The 21,555-nt window shown below is 53.6% G+C and overlaps 1 protein-coding gene across 1 annotated transcript in view; it reads right to left on the reverse strand.

The window, feature by feature from the left end:
• Positions 1 to 20,310, reverse strand: part of CCN4 (cellular communication network factor 4) — a 31,316-nt gene extending 11,006 nt beyond the window's left edge. The window contains exons 1-2 of the mRNA XM_040262088.1: positions 19,944 to 20,310; positions 837 to 1,116 (exon numbers count right to left, since the gene is read on the reverse strand). Coding sequence (XP_040118022.1) covers positions 837 to 1,116; positions 19,944 to 20,015 — 352 coding nt within the window. The 5' untranslated portion in view covers positions 20,016 to 20,310. The remainder of the gene's footprint in view (positions 1 to 836; positions 1,117 to 19,943) is intronic.
• Between the last annotated feature and the right edge of the window lie 1,245 nt (positions 20,311 to 21,555).

The raw sequence follows: 21,555 nt of genomic DNA on the forward strand, positions 1-21,555 counted from the left end.
CCAAGAGTAAAGAAAGAACAAAAGCAAGTAGAAACTCCAGGAAAAACAAAAAACTTCATAATAAAGGAAATTCGATCAAGTTTACTACCTCATGCTTCAGCAAAAACCATTTACATCATCCTAATATTGTACATAGTGGTCAAATAGTGGTTCATAATAAAAAGTATGACAATGATATTGGAAGCTGGGGGGGGCGGGCGGTGTCAGGCAGCATTAAGGAGCTAAGTCATCGGCTATCATATAGGATCATGCACAATTATAGATTGTGCACAGTTGGTATTTTAAGCTGATCAAGATATAACAGAAGAGATGCATTGAATAGTTGCAATTTCCAGAAGAAAGTTAAAAGTGACTGCAGTGAGCTAGAGGAACGTGGGTGGGTGGGTGGAAGGAAGAGACGGTTTCAGGCCGCTGCTTTTTGTTCTTTCAAGGTTACAGAATGTTTTAATACCAGATTATGTTCCTTGACAATGTTACTAAAATATCTGGAGCTCGCAGGGTCCTGGTGCCCCTGGGAGGTCACGGGCAGCCTACAAAGTGTTCTACCCTGGGGAGAACAGAACCAGGCTTAGGTCTCTCCTGGTGGATCCTTCTTCCCTGGACTCATCCACAGATATAGGCCAGAGGAGACAAGGTCCAGGTGCAGGAGGAATGCCGCATCCCTCCCTGCTCAGCCTCTGGCCCGTCATCATGGACTGGGGTGGAGGGGGAGGGGGATTGGGTACCTTCTGCAGAACCCAGCCTGGCCAGAGGTAGGACTCTGGGTGGCAGGGGGGTGCTGTGGGCCAGAGCTGGGGGTGTGGGGCTGGCCGATGGCGTGGGGGGGTCTCACTTACGTGCACATACTCCTACTGCGTACCTCGGGTGGTCCCCACTGTAGTCGCAGTAGAGGCCCCGGTGGGGGTCGCAGACTGCAGCCTCTGTGCAGTTGTCCCCCAGCTGCTGGGCACACGCCTTACAGCACTCGCAGCCGTCCGTGATGAGGCTGACGCCCAGCGGGCAGCGGGGCGGGGCCGCCGGGCACTCGCACGGCCACTTGCAGAACTGGGGGCGTGAGGAGGTGTCCTCCAGCGGGGCCGGGGTGGGGCCCGCGGCTGTGGGAGCTGGAGGGAGGGCCTGCAGGGGGAGGGAAGACGTAAAGGAGGCTGCCCGGAAGAGGGGTCCCAGGCCAAAGGCCGGCAGTCGCCTCCCCATCTTCACGGAGTTCCAGAGGTTTATGTCACATTCCATTTCTCTGCCATGCTTTCGGTCGCCAGACACCGCCTGTCTCCTCACTAGCATGGAGGAGCTGGCATTAGCAGACGTGAAGCCAGCTGCCCGAATTCCCCTGCTTGGGCGTGCTGGGTCAGGCTCCGTGTCAGCTCTCCAAGCCCATGGGTGTCTCCTTCCCCTCTGATCATCCCGCGCAACCTGGGAAGTCAGTGAGTCGGCCTCCTTTGCAGATGAGAGAGCTACGGCTTGGAGGAAATGCCTTCTGATGAGTTGCGCTGTGGGCGCAGCCCCAAAACCTGACTCTTTCTTTACCCCATCGCCCTTTTCTCTATGTCCTAAGGATCCACCCTCTCTGTGCTAAGGGTCCTTAAGAGGTGACTCATATACATGTATTTTAATTAAAGTATAGTTGATTTACACTGTTGGATTAGTTTCATGTGTATTCAGTTATATATATTAACTATTCATTATACATATGTGTATACTGTGTACACACACATTCAGTTACACACAGTGATTCATATTAATGCATTGGTAGGTTGGTCAGTCGGTTGGTTGGTTGATCAGTGGCTAAATGTCTGACTCTTTGCCACCACTTCGACCGTAGCCCACCAGGCTCCTCTGTCCACAGGATTTCCCAGGTAAGAATACTGGAGTGGGTTGTCTTTTTCCTTCTCCAGGGGATCTTCCTGACCCAAGATCAAACCTGTGTCTCCTCCACTGACAGGCAGTCTTCACTGCTGAACCCTCAGGAAAGCCCTTTGTACATAGTCTGTATGTGTTAATCCCAAACGCCTAATTTATCCCCCCCCCCTTTCCCTTTGGTAACGGTGAATTTGTTTTCTATGCCTGTGGGTCTATTTCTGCTTTGTTAATAAGTTCATTTGTATCTTCTTTACAGCTTCCACATATAGACAATGTGCATATGTACAACCAGGATTCGGCCAGCCGACCTGTCATCCTATTATTATCATTATTATTAATTACTTTCCCCTCTGAGCACCAGGAAGGGGCTGCAGGGGGCAGTGGTGGCAGCGGGTGTCCAGCCTCGTGGCTCCTGCTGCTGGCTTGCTGTGCCCCCGTGGGGAGAGGACTGATCCTGTGTCCAGCACCAGCCCTGCAGAGAGGGGTCTGATTTTGTGCTGAGCGTGGTGGACACCCACTCCACTTCCCTCCACCAGTGCTCCTTCCCAGAGCCCCATTCCCATCCACAGGCAATGTATTCGTCTATATCCTGGCAGATATGATGGATAAGACAACAAGCGCGTGGGGGATGGGAGATAAGCCCCAAAGAGCATTTCTGTGCTTCAGATGAGACTGATGGGAAAGGGAGGCGGCTCTAGGGCCAGTATTACCAGCTTCAAACTGCTTGTATCTCAGAGATCCAGTCATCTGCCTAGCCCCTCCATCTTGGCCCCTCACTTTTTACCCTGGAGGAAACCTCGGCCCAGAGAGGAGAATTGCCTGAGGATGGAGAGTGAGGACTGTAGGCAGCTCCCAGCCATTTCCCCACCCCCAGGCCGGTGGTCCCTGCTGGAGAGGCTCCTGTCTGGGGCTTCTCAGCAGTGACTCCTGAATTCTGAGGTTAGCAGAGGTGGGGGGCCCCACAGACCATCCCCTCCATCCTGAACCAGAGGAACCCTGCTCTGTGGGTTTATAGACCTGCATTTCTTTGAACAGAACAGATGCTGAGCTGTTTAGACAGATTCTTTTCCCTCTTCCTGGAGAAGAAAAGAAAGAAAAAGAAAGTGAAGTTGCTCAGTTGTGTTCAACTCTTTGTGACCCCATGGACTGTAGCCTGCCAGGATTCTCCATCCTTGGGATTTTCCAGGTAAGAGCACTGGAGTGGGTTGCCGTTTCCTTCTCCTGGAGAGGAAACCGAGACCCAAAGAGGCAGAGGGTGTCCAAAATGACATGCCCACATCACAGCCTAGAAACCAGTGACCCTCCCAGCTTTCATCTCTGCACCCTGGCCCTCTGCCCGCTCTTTCAGTCACTCAGTGAACATTTGCTGAGGTAGTTCACCATCTTGCTTCTGTTTTAAACATTTGAAGATGAAGTTAAGCATCTCCTGTGTGTACGGGACCACGGCTCATGGGAGAGACAGACGATAGAGGTGATTTATTATGACGTGAGGCTGCGTGGAGAGTGGGGGCACCAGGGCAGCCCCGGGAGCTCTCTGACCACCAGCGCAGGAAGCTCTCTGCTGAGGTGAGTGGTCCGCATGCCTGCGCCCTTGGCTGTAAGAACCAGAGGCCAGAAGAGGTGGTGCAGAATGAAGGGCTGGATTAGTTGGGCTCTGGGTTCTGGGTCTGGCACAAGACAAGTGCGGTAAATGTTGATCTGCAAAAGGGCCTTTGAAAGTCGAAAACGCAAACCTCGATTTGAGGTTTTTGTCACCTCTATGCTTGGATTCAAGTGCTGGCGGGGGGACAGATTGCTGAGGTTGGCAGTGTTGGTCCGTTTTCATCTGGAAGTCATTTAGTTTGCTTACACTTGTTTGCTTTTCCTCAAAAAACACATGGCACAGCAAAGCATCAAACCCATATATCAATGAAACCACACACACACACAAGCACGCACTCACACCCTCCTCTTTCTGACTCCATGGAGAGACTTGTCCTAGTCAGACTGTGACACCGGAGGCCCGGAGATTTATGAGACCCCCTCCCCCCCCCACCGGGCCATCTCTGACAGCTCCTAGACCCTAGAGACCTATTCTTGGCACAGCTGACAAAAAAAAAACCCTCTCCTCCAGGAGGGCTTCCATGCCTTTTCCAGGTTGCTTTAGAAGTAGTGCTTCCTTCACAGGAATGTGAGCTTGTAAAGGGCAGTGTCTGTGCCTTACTCCTCTCTGTGGGCCTGAAACATGGTGCACAACCCCTAGCAGGGCTGTGGAGGTGTCACCTGGTAGGATGGGGGATTGTTGACTCCAAAGGACTTTGGTACCAGTTCCTTGACTTTTCAGGACCTGCCATCTGGGAGCCTTTTCTTTTCCAAGTTCGAGTGTCAAGAAGACAGCATGGGATCCAAAACAGTCAGAAGAGGGTTCTCTGTGTAGTTTTGACCTTCCTGTAGTCCCTGACCTTCCTGAGCCTCAACATCCTTGTCTGTGAAATGGCCACAATAATGCCCCTTGGGGGAGTTGAGAGGGTGAGGGCATTGTGTACACAGAAGCACTGTGTGTGCAGACACTCAAAAGCAAGACTTTTGTGCTTGCACTGCCATGCTTGTGCACACCTCCCTCACCCACAGGGCCCATTGCAGGGCCTGGGGGTCTGGACCCTTTGAGCTGAGCTGGGGTGGGTTCCACAGGGTCACCACCCATCCTGCTGTCTCCATACCAAGTTACAGCTCCCCAGAATGAAGCCTGCTTTGCAGTTACCGGCCGGGAGCCCCAAGGCACAGAGCTTCTCAGGGGAAGCCCCAGTGGAAACCCCTCTTTGGAGGAGTGAAGCCGGTGAGGGCAGCCTTGGGACGCTGGAGGGAAAGGGGCGGGATCCTCTGAGCCAAGCCCTTGCAGTTGGCGCCATCTAGTGGTAGGAAAGCTCCCAGCTCTAGGAGGTCCTTGATGAGAGCTATGGGTGGGAGGCCTTTTAAATGCAGGGCCTGAGGTCTCCTGAGATAGGTGCATGACCCTCTGAATCCCTACCGCCTTGTCTAGCACCCACATCCCAGGGAAAGTGAGTGCGCGCGTGTGCGCGCGCGCGCGCGCGCGCACACACACACACACACACACACACGCACAAACATCAACCATCTTGAGTGCCCAAGATGGCAATGCATGTCCGCCTGCCCTTGGCTTCAGCACAGGGACAGTTGTAAGCTCACTGCTGTGTGGGGCCTATGTCATTTTTTCTAACAGCAGAAGCTAAGGGTGAAAAAAGGGAAGGATAGCAACCAAACAGGGAGGAGAGTATCTATTGTCCGGGGAGGCCAGAGAGACTCAAGAACAGCCTGGGCTAATTCCAAACCGCAGTTGTTCAAATGAAATTCTCTTTTATGACATGCTTCTGAAGGCAGACTCCCTGAGGATGCCACTGTGTTTATGGGGAAGACAGGGGGTGGGGTTGTGCCCTGATGCTTCCCGGGTGAGGCACCCAGGGCTCAGGCCCCTGCCTGGTTCTGTCCGCTCCGCCGCTGCCTCCATCAGCAGTGTCCTCAGGGCAGCGTCTCTAACAGTCACTTCCTGGGTGGCTCCCAAGTGTTGCCACCTGTCAGAACCACCCAGGAGCTTTAATAAACGCTGGTGCCTGGCCACAGTCCCCAGGCAGCCAGACTGAGGTAGCCCGGGCAGGATCCTGGACCTTGAATGTGGCCGAGGGTGAGAAATGCTGACCTCAGGACCTTGTAAGATACAGGTGCCTGGAGTCCACTTGGAATCCTCAGGTTCAACTCTTCTCTGCTGGGCCTGGAATCCGCTGTTCGTCCTGCATCCCTGGTGATTCTTGCGGGAATGGGAACCGTGTCTTAGGGAACTGGGCCAGAGGAGTGTAAGCTGGGGTGGAGGTTCTAGGCCATTTTCCTTTCTTAATGTGTGGCTTTTTTAGAACTGCACTTACATGCCTAACCCGCTGGCAGCTTGATCAGCCTGGACACGAAACAGCCCAGGCCGACCCGCGGAACACACGCCATTCTGTGGTTTCGTGGGGTGACTCTGGGCTCCGTAAGTGGGCCTCGTGTAGTTAACTGAAAATGGTTTACTTCACTTTTCATGTTTTGTGAGAAAGACTCAAAAGCAACAACAACAACAAATAAATTTTAAAAAAAGACTAGCTCCCCATGGTAAGACCTCTAAATGTCTGCTGGGGACTGAATGCTGTATTGCCCACAGATCTGAATGTTGGCATTCTAACCGCTCTAAAGGTGGGCTTAGGGTGTATATGTGTGCGCTCAGTCATGTCCAACTCTTTGCAACCCTATGGACTGTAGGCAACCAGGTTCTTCAGTCCATGGGATCTCCAGGCAAGAATACTGGAGTGGGTTGCCATTGCCTCCTCCAGAGGACCTTCCTGACCCAGGGACTGAACCTGCACCTTCTACATTCTTTACCATTTGAGCCACAAGGTGGAGCCTCTGGCGGTGATTGGGTCATGTGGGTGGACCCCTCATGGGTCAATGCCCTTATGAAAGGGACCCCAGAGAGCTCCCTCATCCCTTCCACCATCTGAGGACACAGCAAGAAGATGCCAGCTATGAAAAGGGGCCTCATTAGAATATGGCCATGCCGGCCTTGACTGTGGATTTTGAGCCTCCAGAGCTGTGGGCAACAAGTCTGCAAGCCGCCCAGTGTGTGTGGTGTTTTCCTACAGCAACCCAAATGGACCGAGACCGTGCCCGATACTGCACCCTCTGGATAAGGAGGGCACTTGGTGGGCAGGTTCAAAGCAATCCATTCAGTCATAGTTACTGGACAAAGTTAAGCAGATTAAATTTAAGAAGGGAAAAACTAGAAGAATGTTCAATCGAAGACCCCACAGGAAACCCTGCATGTATAATTTGGGGGTGATGTTTAGAAGTGGGCAGTGACTGAATTTTCTGATGTTCTCCAACTCCCTGAAAATAGATCCAGGAACATGTAAATCCATCCTTTGACTTTTACCAACAGTTTCACTTCATGTTTACAAAAATGGGTGGTGGTGGGTATGGTAGCAGAGAGTAGGAGGCTGGCGGTGGTGGGGTGCCCCCCAGGAGACCTTAATCATCCCGATAGATGAGGGAGCTGAACCTCACCATCCTTGGAAGGTGTGTGCAGTTCATCGATGAGTGGGGCCCTGGGACCAGGAGGTAAGGGCGGGGCGTCTGCAGTGAGCAGAACCCATTTCCCAAGGCTGTGTGACCTGGGTCTGGACTCACCCTCTCTGAGCGTCTGTGTACGCGTGTGTAAAGCAGTAATGATAACAACATCCTCCAGCAGCCCTAATGAGCAGTTATAGCCTTACCCCTATTTTACAGATGAGGAAACTGAGGCTCAGGGTGTTGAAGTAACTTGCTCAGGGTTTTGAAGCTGGGAAAGTGTCCCCAGAATGTTCCTCCAGGGGATTTGTCACCAGGCTGCCCTACTCCCTCATTCATTCACATTTGTATTCATTCATTCATTCCTCCATCCTCCCATCACACACATGCACTAAGCACCTCTTGCATGGCTGGGCTGGTACTCAGATGGGCACAGCGTGGTCCTTACCCCAAGGCAGTCACAGGACAGACACATTTATAAGATTGCAACGTAGGGTGGTGACTGTTGCAATGCACTTGAGCCCAAGTTGCTAGGGGGTCCCCCTAAAGGGGATATGGGAGACTCTTGTGGAGTTTTCAGGGACAGGATGCCGTTTCTTAACCCCTGAGTGCCCAGCACTACTCCTGGCACGCCCCGAACAAGCACTCCATGAACAGAATAGTCCAGAGCTTAGCTTGCTCACGTGTGGGCGGCCATACCCAAACGCTCCACCAGGGGGCAGAGTTGAGACAGGAATAGCCTGAGCCGGCCCCAGCTGAGCCCTGGGGACTTCAAGGAAAGGGTTCCCTATTTGGAAGCAGTTTCTGCTCATTCCTTCACTGATAAGAGAGGGCTGGGGGCAGTGGGAGGATGTGGACACAGGCCAGAGCCCAGAGCTGGGGGCATCCTGTGGCCTGCCCTTCCCTTATATCTGATATCCTTTGATGTAAGTAACAGGCAGCTACCACGTGGGTTGGTGGACACATTTTCTGAGCTCCTCCTCCTCAGAGTGTACCCCTCGGCATCGGTACCCGGGGCCCGGGTAGGATGCCTGCAGTGGAGCCTCTGTCTTGGGCAGCTCTTGGCTCAGCCCCTGCAGGACACCTGGCCTGAGTGTTCAGAGGACCCAGCCCTGCTGAGTCTTCCATGCTCACTCCCTCACCGACGGCAGGATCTCCAGGGATCTGGAGACCCAGGCGCTGACTCAGCGCTGGCCAGGCAGCCCGTCATGGCTGACGGAAGGTTTGTTGAGATTCTCTGCTAATTGGTTTTATCAACATGCAGTCTTGTGAGCTTCTGGTTGGGAAAGTAGCCTTTATATGGAGAAGATAGAAGCGGCAAGAGGCCAGAGTTCTTTCCAAACAATAAACTCTCTGGCATTCTTTCATTTATCAAATGTATATAAAGCATCTGCGGAGTTCTCAGTACAAAGCCAGAGGGAGCGGCCAGCCTCCCAGGGAGCCAGGAGCATGAAGAAGGCAACTGCCTTACAAAGCAAAGGATCAGACACCAGCCCCCTGGGACATTCCCCCACACAGCATTTTTGTAACCAAGTAGAATGGATTCTGGAGAAGGCAATGGCACCCCACTCCAGTACTCCTGACTGGAAAATCCTATGGACGGAGGAGCCTGGTGGGCTGCAGTCCATGGGGTCGCTGAGGGTTGGACATGACTGAGCGACTTCACTTTCACTTTTCACTTTCATGCATTGGAGAAGGAAATGGCAACCCACTCCAGTGTTCTTGCCTGGAGAATCCCAGGGATGGGGGAGCCTGGTGGGCTGCCGTCTATGGGGTCACACAGAGTCGGACATGACTGAAGTGACTTAGCAGCAGCAGCAGAATGGATTCTACACTTTTAAAAAGTTGTAAAAAAAAAAAACAAAAAAGAATATTCCACGGAGAGCCTATAGTCCACAAAGCTTAGAATATTTACTATCTGGTCTTTTTAAGGAATGATCACTTCCCTGGTGGTCCAGTGGTTGAGAATCCCCTTGCCAATACACGAGACACCGGTTCAATTCCAGGTCTGGGAAGATCCCACGTGCTGCAGGACAACTAAGCCCGTGCGTCACAACTACTGAAACCTACGTGCCCTGGGGCCTGTGCTCTGCAACAAGAGAAGTCAGCACAGTGAGGAGCCCACGCACGGCCGCAGAGGGGAGCCCCTGCTCACCCCAGCCAGAGAAAGCCAGCGCGCAGCCACCAAGACCCCGTGAAGCCAATAAACTGATAAACAAAAAAGGAAATGGTCACTAACTTCTGTTACACAGTGGGCAGAGCTATAAGTAAGCTAAAACCCTAGCAAGTGACGGGCATTTCTACCAGGGTTACGTATAATCAAACTTTAGAAGTGTTCATTCTTTGCCAGATGTGTGTTCAAACATTTACACATTGGGGAGAATGATATAATGAGTCTCACATACCTACCTCTGCTTCAGTAATTATCAACCCTCTATCAATCTTGTTTCCTGTTACTCCTGCCTACACACATACCTTCTCATTCTTGAGGATTTCAAGGCAAATCTCAGACCTCATGATTTTACCCGAAATTCCTCAGACAGTGTCTCTTCGGAGAGTTTTAAAAAATACCAGTTTTCATACCAATACTAATTTTCCCTGTAGTGAATACTTAGTCCACAATCAAACTTGACTATCTCAAAGCTGTAAAAACACTCAGATGGTTTCTTTGAATCAAGAGCAAAATGAAATCTACACGGTCTGCATTTTGCCTTTCGTGCCTCTTCTATGAGTTTCTGCTCTAAGTCATCTAATCCTCGTGGCAACCCTGAGATAGGCTGTTTGTATAGTCATCTCCCCCAGTTTACAGATGAGTAAACTGAGCCACAGAAAGGTCAGATCATTTGCCCAAGGCCACACACAAGCGGCAGAGTTGGGATTTGAGGCCAGTATCAGTCTCTTAAGGCATCACACTCAGGAGCCCCACTGTGGGTTTTCTCAGCAGAGTCTAGGAGGGGCTGCAAGAGCTGGATGAGGAGGGAAGGGGTGGGCCTGGTGGAGGAAGGGAAGCAGGGAGGACTTCTTGGAGGAGGAACCATTTGCTCTGCCTTTTTAAAGGATGACTGAGAATAGACGAGAAAGGCAGAGAGAGGGTCCAAGCTGAGGAATGGCAAGAGCAGGGAGTGAGCAGGAGCTGCAGTGTGGCAAGGTGCAGGAAGGACCAGAGGTCACCGTTGCCGGGGCTCAGGGTCCAAGGACACAGAGAAGGCAGACAGGGGCCACAGCAAGAGGACCTGAGGGCCATGCCTGGGGTGTGTGAACCTGCTGGGGGAAGACGGGGATTTTTCCTGAGTCAGTCAATCCATCCCCAGTGCCAGGCGATGACCAGAACAACCGTGTGAGGGCCGCTTGTGGTCCCTGTTTGATGGACGGGGAAACTGATGTCCACTGAGCTTAGAGACAGCCAGAAAATGACACGCTCAGCTCTGACTGTGGGTCTCGTCCTCCTATGAACTCCAAGGGACCCATTCTCACCCAATGTCCAGTTCATTCATCTCACTGGGAAGAACGGAGAACGGTCATCCCAGGCCTGGCTGTGATGGTAGCCATGGGCCGGCCAGGGAAGGGACCAGCCCTGGAGCAAGAGCCAGGACAGACACGGGCGGGAGAAGTTGCCTGCGTTGAGTTCAGGCTTGTTCTACTTAATATAAGGGAGGAGGCACCAGTTGTCCAGTAGAACAGAGGTGGCCATCTTTAGCTCCTGTGACCAGATCTGCAGTGGGGGTCCCTGGGTTCCAGCCCCCAGATCTGCAGTGGGGGTCCCTGGGTTCCAGCCCTCAGATCTGGAGTAGGGGTCCCTGGATTCCAGTCCCCAGATCTGGAGTGGGGGTCCCTGGGTTCCAGCCCCCAGGTCTGGAGTAGGGGTTCCTGGATTCCAGTCCCCAGATCTGGAGTGGGGGTCCCTGGGTTCCAGCCCCCAGATCTGGAGTGTGGGTCCCTGGGTTCCAGCCCCCATGCTGAGACTGGCCCCAGGTGAGCCACTTGCTCCCCGACAAGGCAGGCTGGGGTGAGGCAACCCTTCTGGCGCCATCTGGCTCTGATGTCGCCAGCTCGCTAAGCTGGCCTCAGATAAGGTCTCCCCTCCCTCCACGGCTGGAGCCCGAGCCCACCCCCTTCCTCCTCCTGGATCGGGCCCTGCCTCAGGCAGGGAGCACAGGACATGGGCAAGGGGCTGGCCCACAGGACCCACTGGGGAGGGGTGACCCGCCCCCCCAACCCGGCCCTGCGTGGGGAGCTCAGGTGTATTCTTGAAGCCTGGATCGCAGGGAGGTCATTAAACTGTGCCTCAGTTTCCAGCTCAGTAAAGCGGGGATGATATAGGATCCTGCCAGTGACTCCGATGCTGTGGTCCTCAGCGCACTTTGAGGGCCCCCCGAGGGCTGGCGCTTTGATCCTTTAGGAGCTGAAGTTTGCCTGTGTCAGGACACGGCTACTTGAAGTATGGGGCCAGAAACAGGTGGTGCGTGCATGTGTGCGTGTGTGTGTGTGTGTGTGTGTGTGTGTGTGTGTCTGTGTGTGTCGGAGGAGGCAGATTTGAACACCAAGGGCAGCAGTAGGAAGGACGGATAGATGACTACAGCCACCCCCACCCCCACCCCCCACCATCCACGCAGCACCCACCCACCAGCTTCTGCTGCCCAGGAGCTCAGAAAAGCTGAGAAGGCCACATTCGCAACCCCAAAGCACCCCCATCGTCACTCTCTCATCGCGACCCCCAAGCTCCTTCCTGACACACCCTCAGCACCCGGCCTGCGGTCTGCCTCTGTCTCTAGGCTCCGCAAGTGGGACTCTCGGGTCCCTTGTGCGGATGAGCAGCTGAGGCCCAGCAGAGAGCGGGGAGCTGGGCCTTAGCCCCGGGCTGTGCGCTGCCACCGCCCCTGGGCCCCCACTGCATCCTGCTGAGGGCGCGGGCAGAGCGGCTTTCTTGACTCCACTTTCAGGGAAAGAGATAGAGGCTCAGAGACCAAACCCCGAGCCTGGACTAGAGCGGAGTCTTCTGACTCCTCGTTCTGGGCTCAGGAAGCAGGCCTGTGGCTGCAGCTCACCCGGTCAGTCCTCTCAGCAACCAGCTGCAGGCCTCTTCGTCAGAGTCCCTCCTTCCCCCTCCCAGCACAAAGCCTCCACTTAGAAAGGCCGGTACGGCTCCGCTCTCCCCTCCATCCTACCCAGCAACCCAGGTTGGCTTCTGGTTCTGTTTATTAATTCATCCATGCATTGGGCACCTATACCGAGTATTACAGTGACAGCAAGCTGAGTAGAGACAGTGCCAGGTCCCGAAGGGAGAAAGCAGCAGCACAGCTGGGGGCAGGCACAGCATGTGCCAAGGCCCTGGGGTTGGTCTTGCATGAGGAGAGGGTGTCAGGAAAGCAGCTCACAGGAGAGGCGGGGCCAGCTGAGCGCTCCAGCTGAGTGGTGTGCTTCTATCCCCCGAGTGAGAACAAGGATTGTGGGGCCCACGGTGGGATGCCAGCTGCTCCAGCTGGCAGGGGAGGCCAAAGGAAGGTTCTCAGAGGGGGTACTGGTTAGGAAGACATTGTTCCATGAACCGAGAAGGTGGGGAGGGCATTTCAGGCAGAAGGGACAGCAGGGGCAAGTACACAGAGGTGGAACCCTCGAGTGTCTGGGAGAATGGCCCTCGAAGTTGGAAAGAAGGTGAAGGAGGGCGGTCCCAAAGGGTGAGGCTGGAAACCACACTTAGGCTGGTCTCGGAGGAGGCAATAAAGCGATGTTCAAGGAGCGCCATCTGCTCCAGGCTCTGTACTCAGCACGAACCATTCAGAGGTGGGTGTCCTGGAGTCATGGATGAGGAAACTGAGGCTCAGAAAGCTCAAGGTGACCTCCTGTCTGAATTCAAACTCTGTGGTTGACTCCACCTCATTCCAAGAGCAGAATCCGTTCTCTTCCCACCAAGCTTTGTGTGTGGACTTGCACTTGTGGTCCAGCAGGAATCCTGTGAGGTGTTAGGACGGAGGGCTCAGCCGAAAGAAGGTCTAGCTCCTTCTGGCAGCAGGGAGGAGTGGGGAGCTGGAGGCACTGGGTGGGGAGGTTAGGGTGGAAAATGGCCCCAGGTTTCTGACAGGGAGAGCAGATGGAGGTATTACTCACAGAGATGGGGACGCAGGTGGGACTAGGCTCTTCAACGGTATTTACAAGGATGCTTCTCAAGCTTGCAAGACCTCAAGGATCGAGTGTGGTGAAAAGCGTTAAGACTCTGGAGTCCTGGGCACCTGCACAGCCCACTCAGCAGTGCCGGGGGAGCTGGCGTTGGTCTTTGCTGCAGCATCTGGGACCAGGCCTGACCAGGTACCACTGAGATGGTGGGACCCTGGGAGATTCAACTCGTGGTACATTTTCCAGTTTTATGAAACCAGAGGGTACGCTCTGAGGGTTGAAAGAGGAGACGCAGGCCAAAGAGAGAATATCTGGGGACACCTTGAAGGGAAGAAATTCATCCAGAGGGACATCCCAGAACCTCGGCTTTTGGGGTGCCAGGCCAGCAGTGCTCCTAATGGAAGGGCAGTGGCATGAGTCCCCCCCTAAGAATCACAGCAATGAGCCCCGCTCCTGGCCCCCGGGTGAATGAGTGTGGCCCTAGGACGGGGTCGTGGCTCCAGCTGGAAGCAAGTTTGGGGTCAAGTCCAACCTCCTCATTTTCAGTATTATCAAATGTCTAAAGTGACAGCGATGACTAGATGACTGACTCCCTGGACAAGTCCATCCTTCTACTCCAAGAGCAGGATCCAAATTCCAGCGCTCTCAGGATGCTCCCTCCCCCCTCAGACCAGCTCCTCCCTTCTCCCCACCCAGCTCTGGGCAAGATCAGGGCACATGGCCTTTCTCTGCACCCTGAAACTCAACACAGCTTCTGGGATGGGGAGAGGGAGGGAGGGCCCCGCCCTTCCTGTTCTTCGGGCCCAGAATCTCTTCCCCTCTCTCCCCGCTCTCATCCTCACCAAGGCTGAGCAGAGTCAGGGTCCGTGCCCCAAGCCTGGGCTTGCCTCCTGATTAGGTGGACGGGGTGAGCAGATTTTATCATCTCCCCTGGAATGCCCGTAACTCACGCCCGAGAGGCCCTGTTCCTTCTCTGCTTCTGTCTCTCTTCCCCCACCCCTGCCCCCCAGGATGGAAGGAGGAGGAGAGCTGGAAGATTATCAGGAAGTCAAGGCGGGTGGAGAGACCAGAGTCTCTCAGTTCAATGGTTTTAGAAACAATGTGTGCATAAGAATTATCAAGGTTGTTAATTCATGTACGCTGGTGAGGGTGGGGAGGTCTCCCCAGGGATTCAGGCTCAGGGCCCCAGAACTGATTCTCTCTCTCTCGCGCAGTCCTCTAAGCTTCCCTATCAGATTTTCAACACACTCCTCTGAGCTAAAAGTCTGTCTGCAACACATGAGCCATCCTTGACGGTAGGGACTGAGCTGACAGATTATGATCACTTCTCTAGAAACAGGATGGGGCTGGGCACAGAGCAGGCCTGTTAGCATCCACGGAACAAGTGAATGGGCGAGCTAAGGAAATCTCAGTCATCGTCAACCTGACGCAGGGTTGGAAGACGCAAATCTCATAGTATCATCCTCTTAATCACCGCCATCATGTTACCATTGCCTTCAGCAGCAGCAGCAGCAGCATCACCGTCATCATTACTGCCGCCAGCAGCACCAGCAGCACCATCGCCATCATCACTACCACTGCCGCCAGCAGCACCATCAGCAGCACTGTCATCATTACCACCATCAGCAGCACCATCCCCATTATCAGCATCATCACTACCACTATCACCAGCAGCACCATCACCATCATCACCATCGTCATCATCATTATCGGTATTTCCCTCTCCTATCTGATAACCCAGAAATCTTCCTTGACTCCCTCTGCATGTGCTGAGAAGCTGTCCAGGACTTGGAAACCCTGAGATCTTCTGCAGATCAGCTCAGCAGTGAACCCAGCACCGTCCACCGATTGCTCTGCCCATCTTCTTGCCCACCCGGTACTGAGCCTGGGGTCTTGATAAACCTCTGATCACTCGTTCGGATCTGCACACTTGTCTGCAGCCAGTGCTTCCACTTAAGACAGGATGCCCCTCCCCTGCTGTTTGGAAGGAGGGTCAGTTCCCACTCCCCCTTGGCTGTGCTGGGTCTTCGTGTGCTTTACCTCGCTTTCACTCTTTAATCATGCCAAGAGGATTAGTACCCAAGAAGCAAGTTCTGTTATGCCTTTTGTATAGATGAAGAAACTAGCTCAGAGAGGCTAGGTTACTTGTCTGAGAGTGTACAGCTTGGAAGGAGAGGAGCTCAGTATTTCCCCCTCCCCACTATAACCTTTCTATGTACCCTTGTGTTTTTTCAGGCCAACACAGTCTGGCCAAACATAATACGAGTTCCAGATGGAATTGTATATTTTCCAGCAATCATACCAAAAAGCAAAGGTGAATTGGCCTGATATATTAACAGTATTATCATTATTATCAATATAATTATCAGTATTATCAACACGGTGTCAATAGAAGAAATCACCATGAGAATTTTGCAGTTACATTCACACTGTGGGTTTTACTCTTACAGCTCAGTTGGGGTCAGCCACAGTTCAGGGGCTCAAGGACCTCATGTGGCAAGTGGCTACCGGTTGGACGATGTAATGAGCCTGGTCTAGACTGTCATGAGCCCGCCTTGTAGGTGTGTGGTTTTCAAGTGAGTTGATGTATGTAGATACTTGGGATTGGGTGCCTAGAACACAGTGAGCTCTGGGTCAGGGTTAGCTCTCATCATTCATGTTTCTGAGACATGGGAGGTGTTGAATGACTGACCGACGCACTGAAGCCCCGCCCCAAACGTCCGCAGCCGCAGTTGCAGGGTTCTCTTGCGAGCCTTCTTAGCCTGCTTTACTTCCCGGGTTGCGGTTGGCCTCCTTCCCGGCTCCTCCCGGGATCCCACCCTGGGCCGGGGCTGGCTCACCTCCCCGCTCCCACATATAACCTACGGGGTGTGTAGCAGCCCCTCCCCGCGTTCAGAGAGATGGCAAAGGTTCCTGGGAGGAATTCCAGGGTTTCTGTTTGTACAAAGACAGCCTCCTAGCGTTTGGCTGCTTTGCTGGCAAGCGGCAAGGGCCTTTCCTGAAACCTGGGGAGGGGAGTCCGCAGACGGCCTGGGGATGCTGCTCAGCCCGAGGTCAGGATCTGGTCTCCCACGGAGCACTGTACTCATGCCCAGTCCAGAGGGCGAGCCCTGGCCAAGGGCCATGCCCAGGTGGGAAGTGTCTGTCCCAGCCGTGTTCTTGCCAGCATCCTGGGCCAGCGGCGAGGGGGAGGGGCTCAGAGCCAGGAGCAGAGCGTCCAAATTGCCGGAAGGGGCTCTGGGCAGGGAGCTGGCGGGTGTGGGGCCTGGGATGGGATCTGAAATGCTAGCTCAGGTCCCCGCTATAGACAGGGGTTATAAAGAAGGCATCTCGTTGATGCTCCTGCAGTCTTTTAGAAGGAAATGTGCCACTTATCCGGAGCCACATCATCCTGTAGTCGATTCCAGAGGCTGAGGGTGGGTTTGTGTTTCACACCCAGCTCAAGCATCCTAACGCCATGGGGATCTATACCTTCAGACAAGTCACAGTCACTTACACACACACACACACACACACACACATGCACTCGTACCCCTGTGCACACCCACACACATTTCTATGGGAGAAGAGATGTGAGTCTCAGCCTTACACAGATTATCAGAGACTTCACATGTGCCCCAGAATTTATTAGCACAGCATTTGTGTTCAATCCCTAGGTCGGGAAGATCTCCTAGAGAAGGAAATGACAGCCCACTCCAGTCTTCTTGTCTGGAAAATCCCATGGACGGAGGAACCTGGTAGGCTACAGGTTCCATGGGGTCGCAAAGTGTCGGACATGACTGAGCAACTTCACTTTCTCTGTGTACTGTGCCACTGAGACATTTCCCCTCGATCAGCTCTGTGTTCACTCCTCAGCCCCAGGGAGCTTGCAGGGGGCTCAGGTTGTCAGCCGCGATTAACAAGAGAAGATGGGGATGTCCAAATGGTTAAGGGACCAGCCAGTGGAGGGCCTGTACCCAGCCTCGCTCTCCTGGACGGCATCACCCCTGTCGCCTCTCATTCCCATGGAGAGGCTGTTCCCTGCCTCTCCAGCCGAGTAGGCTCCGTAGGGGTGCGGACCCTGTGCTTCTCATGTCCACATGAGGACACGGGCCAGGAGGCAGGAGGCTGCACTGCTGAGAGCTGACTTAGGCTCAAATGTCAGTCCCACTGACTACTAGCTGTGTGACCTTGGGCAAGTTACTGAACCTCTCTGAGCTTGAGTTTTTTTTTTTAATATAAATTTATTTTTTAATTGGAGGTTAATTACTTTACAATATTGTATTGAGCTTGAATTTTTAATCTACAAAGAAGGATGATTACATCTGCTTAACAGTGTTGCTATGAGCATTTAGGAGATGCTTAATAAAGACTCATAAGAGAGTAGACTGGAAGCATATACACTACCATACAAAACAGATAGCCAGTGGGGATTTGCTATATGACTCAAGGAACTCAAATTGGGGCTCTGTGACAACCTAGAGGGGTGGGATGAGGTGGGAGGTGGGAGGGAGGTTCAAGAGGGAGGGGAGACGTGTATACTGATGACTGATTCATGTTGATGTACGGCAGAAACCAGTACATTATTGTAAAGCAATTATCCTCAAATTAAAGATAATTAAATTAAAAAAATATATCATTTAAGTGAACTGAGGAGGGTCTTATGTATATAAATAGATAGCATTTGGTGCAGCAATGCCCCCCACCCCCAACAATGTAGGCCCTTTCTCTTAGCACATGGGAAGTCCTCAATACATGTAGAAGGCGGGGCGGGGGTGGGGGGCGGGGAGCAAAGAGATGGAGAAACAAGGCCTGCCTGTGGTTCACCTTTATCATATGTTACATTCCCGAATATACTTGGCTGTGTTTCTGAGCTCTCCACCCTGTCCAGCTCCTGGATTTATCTCTTCCTGCGCTGGCTTCTTCCTCCTTCAATTACAGAACTTTGATAATGTTTTACTCTCTGATGCGAAGCTTTCTTGGCAGGTCTCACCGACTTTTTTCTTCCATATAAACATTTATCATCATTTATTATTTTTTTTTCCTTTAAACACCCCCAGGACCCTGAGTGGACTCACAGTGCCCTTACATGTGAGCTTGGGGAGGATGAGCATGGCTGGAACCTGGTTCTAAAGCAAAGTGCAGGTTGACAGTATGTGTCTCCCAGCCCTTGCTGGGGGCATTAAGGCTCTGTCTGGGGAGCTCCTGAATCACGCAGCAATGTTAGGGGATTACCATAGTTCCCCAGAGAAGGGCCCGGTCAGGGGGAGAGGAGAGGTACCCCGTCTCCTCTTGGAAGCCCTCCCTCCGTCCTGCTGCTAGATTCCCAGCTCCTATGCTGCACGTCCCCTCAGCTGAGCCTGTGGACCTGTAGCCCCTCTTTCCCAGAGGAGAAAGTACCTCCCTTCTGAGGAGGTGCTTGGTGTTCCCATGTACTTGGATACCCCTCCCCACCAACATCTCTCTCTCCTCCTCCTCACTCAGACCTCACTACCATACCCCTCTCACCTCTTCTCCATCCACCCCCTGTCCTCCCAGACACAGCAGCTGGGAAATAAAGGTGCCTGTGGCACCTCCTGGTTGCTCGGGTCTGCAGGAAGGAGTGGCATTTGGCAAAAAAAAGATCTAAGTTTGAATGCTTCCACTTACTGATAGTGAGACCCTGGGCAAGTCCCCGGCTTGCCCTGTCTCTATTTCTTTCATCTGTAAAATGGAATTAATGTCCTTTTTATTTGGTTCAGCACCAATTACTAGGCAAGAGCCACACAAGGCAGGCAGGATTCAACAGCGAGTCACCAGCTCTACCTGCCCACATCATGCACTCTGCCGTGCTTGGAGGAACACCCATCTCCCAGCGCCTATGAGCAACTGGCCTATGGTCAGCTCTGAGCCTCAGATCTGGTTGAATCAGAACCTGTGTCTCTGAGCCCACGGTCAAGTAGCTTACCCCCTCCAGCCTCAGTTTCCTCATCTGGAAATGGGGCACATCAAATCCCAAGAAAGCTGTCTGTGGGAGTGGGTAATGAACTCCCTCCCGCCGCCCTCCGCCAGCCTCTTGGCCTCACTCCTGGCAGCAGGCCCTGGCCCGGGGCCGTGGGCTCTTGGATTCAGAAGCTCTTTGCAGCTGCCCACCTCCTGCCCGCCCTGTGCCTGCTCCCCGCCCCGAGCCCGCTGCCTGGCTCCGTGCTGCCACGTGTCTCGCTCCCTGGCTTCTCAGAGGTGCAGACCTTCCTCCCTTCCCCTCGGTGTGCCCCAGGATGGAGGTGGGAGACAGAGAACCCTCCGGGTCCTCCTGAACCAGCGGGTCCTTCTATAGGACCCAAACGTGCATGCTTCATAAACTGTAGAGAGCTGTGCAAGCCCAAGGCAGTTGTGGTTGGAGAATCATCACAAGTCCTGTGGCACAAGTGAGCCCATTTGTCGAAAGCTAGCCTTTTCCTTCCAACTTTCCTTGGTCCTTTCCACCCTGTCTTGTAGTATCTCCAACACTTGGAGACTCATTTTCCAAACCCAAAGACTAGAAGTCTAACAACAATCTTCCTCACTTTACGCTGCTCAGAGAGAGTGAGTGACTAGCCCGAGGTCACACAGCGAGTTTGGGCAGAACTCTGCCTGGAGTCCAGGCCCCCTGACTCCCATTTCCTCCAAGTACCCCCTTTCTACTGCATTTCAGGTGGGAAAGAAAGGGCATAGAAGTTCTGTTTGGTTTGTTTCCCGAGGTACTGGCCGTGATTCCCCTCCTGCCAGGACCAGCTGTCCCCAGCGGCCTGACTCCTCACCCTGGGGCTCGCCCTGGCTCCTCAGTGGACACTTCCCTGCCTGCCCCCCAACATTTCAGCCCTTCTCATCCCACCCACCCGCACAGCAGGGCCGGTGGGGACAGTGCCCCTCGGGGCAGGACTCACCGTGGCCAAGGTGCTGCCCGCTGCAGCTGTTGCTGCCACTGCCACCAGCGTCCAGGGCAGTAACCACCTCATGCCTGGAGGTCGGTGGCCAAGGCATCTACGGAGTAGCCCAGAGGATTCGGCCACTTCTCGGGGGAGTTGGACCGAGACTGACCTGGCCCATCAGAAGTGCCAGATACGCCTCTTCCCGCAGCCCTCGGGGGGTTTTATTAAAGCAAGATCTGACGTCAGGGTTAAGGACAAACCCTGCATTTTCCTCTGAAAAACTTTTCCTGTCTCTCTCTCTTTTTTTTTTTTCTTTCTTCCCTCTGTCCCCACCTCCAACCCAAGCTTGGCCAGCCTCCCCAGCTCTGACAGCTCTTAAAGGGAAAGTTACAGGGCTGTGATTTCACACCGGGGGTGGTAAAACTTCACAGAAGGAGCCGGGGTCATCCTCCCTGGGCATTTCTCAAAGGTGGGGAGGGGGAGCCAGTGGAGGGTGCTGGGTGGAGGCGGAGATCCTGTTTCAGGGCCTGGCGCTGGCAGGGGCTTTGAAAGCGTTCCCAGTGGAGAAAATCAACTCCCTCCCATTCCCTCCGGCTGCTTCTGCTTCTGGTTTGCATTTGTCGTCTTTCACTCCTCTCTCTTTCTGGCTGCAAGAAAGGAGGATGGCTTTAGTCCACTGATCTCGAAATGGTAGGAATTCACCAATGAGCTCAGAACTGGAGCCCGTGATACCATCATTACCCCCTCTACAAATTAAAGTCCTGGTTTCAGTTTGTGGGCATTCCCTCCCCTGCTCTTAGCCTGAAGTCTTGGGTACTGGCGGGCTACAGTTCATGGAGTCGCAAAGGGCCAGACATGACTGAGCGACTAACACACACTCATACACCCTTGGGTACTGGGGCTGTCTCTCTGCATCTGGGTGCTTGTTGTCCCTGGTAGGTTCGGGGTGCCTGGCCGTTTTGCTCTGCAGCACATTTGCCACACCAGTAAAGGGGTCTCCTTTGGAGCCTGGTCTGCCCTCGTCCAGCCCCCACGTGAACCTTAGCCACAGACTCCTGTTGGTTGGTTACTGACCACCCTTCTCAGAGCCACCAGAGCGAACCTTGGCGAATAGAACTACGGTGATGGCATTCTCCCGGTGCCAGCCTCCCTAAGCCTGCCCATTGACTTAGCATGGAATTCCCAGTCCTGGCGTGGCCTCTGGGCCAGCTGCCTCCCGGATCTCTTTTTTTCTCTTGCCTCTCTCCCTCCTCTGCACTGCACTCAGCCTCGGTGGACCCCGTGCTGCTCATCTCATTCCCCAGCAAACTCCCATCCCTGCACCTCAGTGGAAGCCCTCTTCCCTGCGGTTTTCATAACACTCACGCCATGTCTTCCCTTTCCCTGTAACTTAAACAAGGGGATGCTGAACCACGTGTGGCTGCTTGGAAGCGGTGGCAGGTTTGTGTCTGTAGAGGGAGTTTATGGCCATAGGCTGACCCCGTAAAATGTGGCTCTGATGATTTCTCCATTCATTGACCCAAGGGTGGGCCTCTTACCCAATTCTGGCCAATGAAACAGAAAGAGAAATTTGTGGGGTACTCCTAGAAAGGATTTCATTCTTCAGGAGGTGGCGCAAACTTCTCTA

This window comes from Oryx dammah, unplaced genomic scaffold (genome assembly GCF_014754425.2).
Source record: "Oryx dammah isolate SB20612 unplaced genomic scaffold, SCBI_Odam_1.1 HiC_scaffold_19, whole genome shotgun sequence".
Lineage (NCBI taxonomy): Eukaryota > Metazoa > Chordata > Mammalia > Artiodactyla > Bovidae > Oryx > Oryx dammah.